This window comes from Ictidomys tridecemlineatus, chromosome 7, assembly GCF_052094955.1.
Source record: "Ictidomys tridecemlineatus isolate mIctTri1 chromosome 7, mIctTri1.hap1, whole genome shotgun sequence".
NCBI classification, from domain to species: Eukaryota; Metazoa; Chordata; class Mammalia; order Rodentia; family Sciuridae; genus Ictidomys; species Ictidomys tridecemlineatus.
This window is the reverse complement of record NC_135483.1, coordinates 191,874,708-191,878,600: the sequence shown is the minus strand read 5'-3', so window position 1 is coordinate 191,878,600 and position 3,893 is coordinate 191,874,708. Positions and strand designations below refer to the sequence as shown.

Here is a 3,893-nt window from a genome sequence, read left to right as displayed (position 1 = left end):
TACCTAGGTGTCCCAGCCTGCCACCAACTACCAACCCGCAAACATGCAGGGAGCCCTGGTGCTTCTGCTGCTGCTGCTGAGCCTGAGACTACAGCTGGCCCATGGTGTCATCCCAGGTACGAGGTTCCCCCAGCCCCTCTCCCTGCCCCACGGGTCACCGCTCAGGCTGACCTAGCTGCACTCTCCCCTTGGCCAGTGGAGGAGGAGAATCCAGCCTTCTGGAACCAGAAAGCCTCAGAGGCCCTGGATGCCGCCAAGAAACTGAAGCCCATTCAGACCTCAGCCAAGAACCTCATTATGTTCCTGGGAGACGGTGAGTGCGCCAGGCTGGTCCACCCCATGGTGCTCACGGGCCTTGAACCCAGGGCCACTGCTGGGTCCAGACCAGCCCTGGGGCTCAGGCCTGAAAGGGATCTGTTCCTTCAGGGATGGGCGTGTCCACAGTGACAGCCACCCGGATCCTAAAGGGACAGGAGCAAGGCAAGCTGGGACCCGAGACACCCCTGGCCATGGACCACTTCCCATATATGGCTCTGTCCAAGGTGAGGCCTCCTGAGCAGGGCGCTGGGGGCTGTGGCAGGGGAAGGACCCAGGAGAGATGGGGCCTAGTTTGGGGTCCAGGGCAGTGAGGACCACCCCAGGCCTAGGCCAAGGAGTAAGGTTACACAGAGGAGAGTGTCTCTGTCCCCAGACATACAACGTGGACAGACAGGTGCCAGACAGCGCTGGCACAGCCACAGCCTTCCTGTGTGGGGTCAAGGCCAACTACAAGACCATTGGTTTGAGTGCAGCTGCCCGCTTTGACCAGTGCAACACAACACGAGGCAACGAGGTCATGTCTGTGATGTACCGGGCCAAGCAAGCAGGTAGGTGTAGGGCTGCCAGTGAGAACCAGGGTAGGCCAGAAGGCTTGTGTGGCCCACCCTGACCTCTGTCACCTCCAGGGAAGTCCGTGGGAGTGGTGACCACCACCACGGTGCAGCATGCCTCGCCAGCTGGCACATATGCACACACGGTGAACCGCAACTGGTACTCAGATGCAGACATGCCAGCCTCGGCGCTGCAGGAGGGCTGCCAGGACATCGCCATGCAGCTCATCTCCAATATGGACATTGACGTGAGCACAAAGGGCAAAGGGGAGTGGTGTGACCAAAGGGCAGGCCTGAAAACTGGCTGAAGTCCCAGGCCTCCAACCATCTGAACCCTGTGGCCTGCCTTGGCCTCTTGGGGTTAAATGGAGTACCCAGAACACTCCTTCCCACAACCTGATGGGCAGCAGGGGGCTGTCTGTGAGGAGGGGGCTGGAGGCCCCTCAGGCCCCAAGGCCACCTGTCCTGGGTCTCTGACTACAGGTGATCCTCGGCGGGGGCAGAAAGTTCATGTTTCCCAAGGGCACCCCAGACCCCGAGTACCCAAGTGACACCACCCAGGATGGAACCAGGCGGGATAAACGCAACCTAGTACAGGAATGGCTGGCAAAGCACCAGGTGATGGGGCTCACAGGGCCGGGACCAGGGCAGGGCCGCAGGTCTAGGGATGTGGGCTGAGTGTGGGCTCTGTCCCTCCAGGGGGCTCGGTATGTGTGGAACCGCGAGCAGCTCATTCAGGCGTCCCAGGACCCAGCAGTGACGCACCTCATGGGTAATGACCCCCACTTCCTGACCTGGCACCCCTCAGGTGGCCCCACTGGAGATTGTGTGCCTGTGGCCATCACCCTCCCCTCCCCTCCCCTCCCCAGCCAGCCCCTCATCACTGGGTCCCTTGTCCCCCAGGCCTCTTCGAGCCTGAACACTTGCATTACGAAATCTACCGGGATCCAGCACAGGACCCCTCCCTGGTGGAGATGACAGAGGTGGCCCTGGGTCTGCTGAGCAGGAACCCCCGCGGCTTCTACCTCTTCGTGGAAGGTGGGCGCGGCACGTGGGCAGCAGGGAGGGCGGGGCAGGGAGGGCGGGGCAGGGAGGGCGGGGCGGAGCTTCACGCCCCTCCCACTGGCTCCCGCAGGGGGCCGCATCGACCACGGGCACCACGCGGGAACCGCTTTCCTGGCCCTGACCGAGGCGGTCATGTTCGACTCTGCCATCGACAAGGCCGGCCAGCTCACCAGCGACCAGGACACGCTGACCCTCGTCACCGCCGACCACTCGCACGTCTTCTCCTTTGGCGGCTACACGCTGCGGGGCAGCTCCATCTTCGGTAGGCGGGGACGGCGACAGGGGCTGTTGCTGCAGTGCGCCGGGGGTGGGTTCTTGGGAGGAGTAAGCTGGTGACAAGGCGAAAGGCGCCTGTGCGCCACACTGGGGTCCCCGGGGGGACGGCGGTGAGCTCAGGTGCCCCCTGTCCCCGCAGGGCTGGCCCCGTTCAAGGCCCGGGACGGCAAGTCGTACACGTCCATCCTGTATGGCAATGGCCCCGGCTACGTGCAGAACCGACCCGACGTCACAGAGGTTGAGAGCGGTGAGTGCGGCCATTGAAGGGTCGTTTTCTTGGGGATAGGGGTGGAGGGGGACTCTCCCGCCCTGAACTCCTCTTCCCGCCAGGTGCCCCCACCTACAAGCAGCAGGCGGCTGTGCCCCTGTCAGATGAGACGCACGCAGGCGAGGACGTGGCGGTGTTTGCGCGCGGCCCGCAGGCGCACCTGGTGCACGGGGTGCAGGAGCAGAACTACATCGCGCACGTCATGGCCTTCGCTGCCTGCCTGGAGCCCTATGAGGCCTGCAGCCTGGCGCCTCCAGCAGGCCAGAGCAGTGCTGTGGGTCACCGCCCTGGGGCCACCACAGTGTTGCTGCCCTTTTGGTTGCTGCTGTTGCTGAGGATTGCACCCTGACACCCGGCCTTCTGAGACCCATCAAGGAACCCTGCAGCTGGCATCTCCCACCAACCGCACCCCCACTACCAGTCCAAAACTGGGCTGCCTATCCTGATGCCCCCACCTTGGCTCTTACCAAGAGATAGAGGGATAAGGCAGACTCAGACCAGGCTGCACTGCCCATCCCAGCCCCGGACCCTCCATGGTCAGGACACTATGTTACCCCTAAGGCTGAGACAATGACATCCACTGCCGTCCCTGGGTTGCTCTTGAACTCCAACCTCAAATCCTAGGAAAACAGCAAGCTCAGCCACCCAGTCCCTCCTGTGCCTATACTTTGAGAAGGACCAAGTTAGGCACCAGGCACCCTGCAAGGGATCAGGACTCCACCAGACCCACGGGTGCCTTTGTTGGCCTCAGACTCCAGCAGTGGGATGCCAAAGACTCAGGCATGTCCTGGAACCAGGAGACCCTGCATCTCGCTGATCCACCTCCACACCCAAGCAAACTGCAGATGGGGATTGCCCTGTCACTGCATACAGGGGCAGTCCTGTGTAACCAGCAGCTACATGCTCACCCCTCCCCAGAGCCAACTCTAGGCTGGAGGAGTGGGACAGGCCACCAGAGTGGCCCTTGGACCCTTTACCTGGACATCTGGAAGCTGAGTATAGATCTCTGAACTAAGATGTTTCTGCCCTCCTGGGGCCCCCATTCCTCTGGGAGGGACAAAGCAATAAACACAGTGCCAGCTATTTTCAGAAAGATAAACCATGAATGGGGCCCATCCTGCAGGTGGAAGGGTGGTTGAGATGGAGAGCAAGGTCTTGGAGCACCACACCCCTCACCCTGCTCCCTCTACACACAGGGAAACAGTCCAAGCAGAGACATAGTGTGTGCCCAAGGCTCAAGAATCTGAGCATGGGTGAAAAGGGTGGGCAAAGAGATCACTGGTGGGGACAGCACCTGAGTGACAAATCAGTCTAGGGAGCCAGCCCTGAGGTCTAAGCTCAGCCTGGATCCCCAGCTACAGGGAGACATGGAAGGCATCCCATGTACCACCTGGATGCCCATCATGAACCCAAGG

At 61.8% G+C, this 3,893-nt stretch overlaps 1 protein-coding gene across 1 annotated transcript; it reads left to right on the top strand.

Moving 5' to 3' along the window:
- Window positions 1-431: 431 nt before the first annotated feature.
- Window positions 432-3,577, top strand: LOC101956159 (intestinal-type alkaline phosphatase). The gene is made up of 8 exons (XM_078018231.1): window positions 432-866; window positions 945-1,117; window positions 1,353-1,487; window positions 1,569-1,641; window positions 1,773-1,907; window positions 2,005-2,196; window positions 2,350-2,457; window positions 2,541-3,577. Exons 1-8 carry the CDS (start codon window positions 599-601, stop codon window positions 2,825-2,827), a joined length of 1,371 nt encoding a protein of 456 aa, XP_077874357.1. The 5' UTR covers window positions 432-598; the 3' UTR covers window positions 2,828-3,577.
- The last annotated feature ends 316 nt before the right edge of the window (window positions 3,578-3,893 follow it).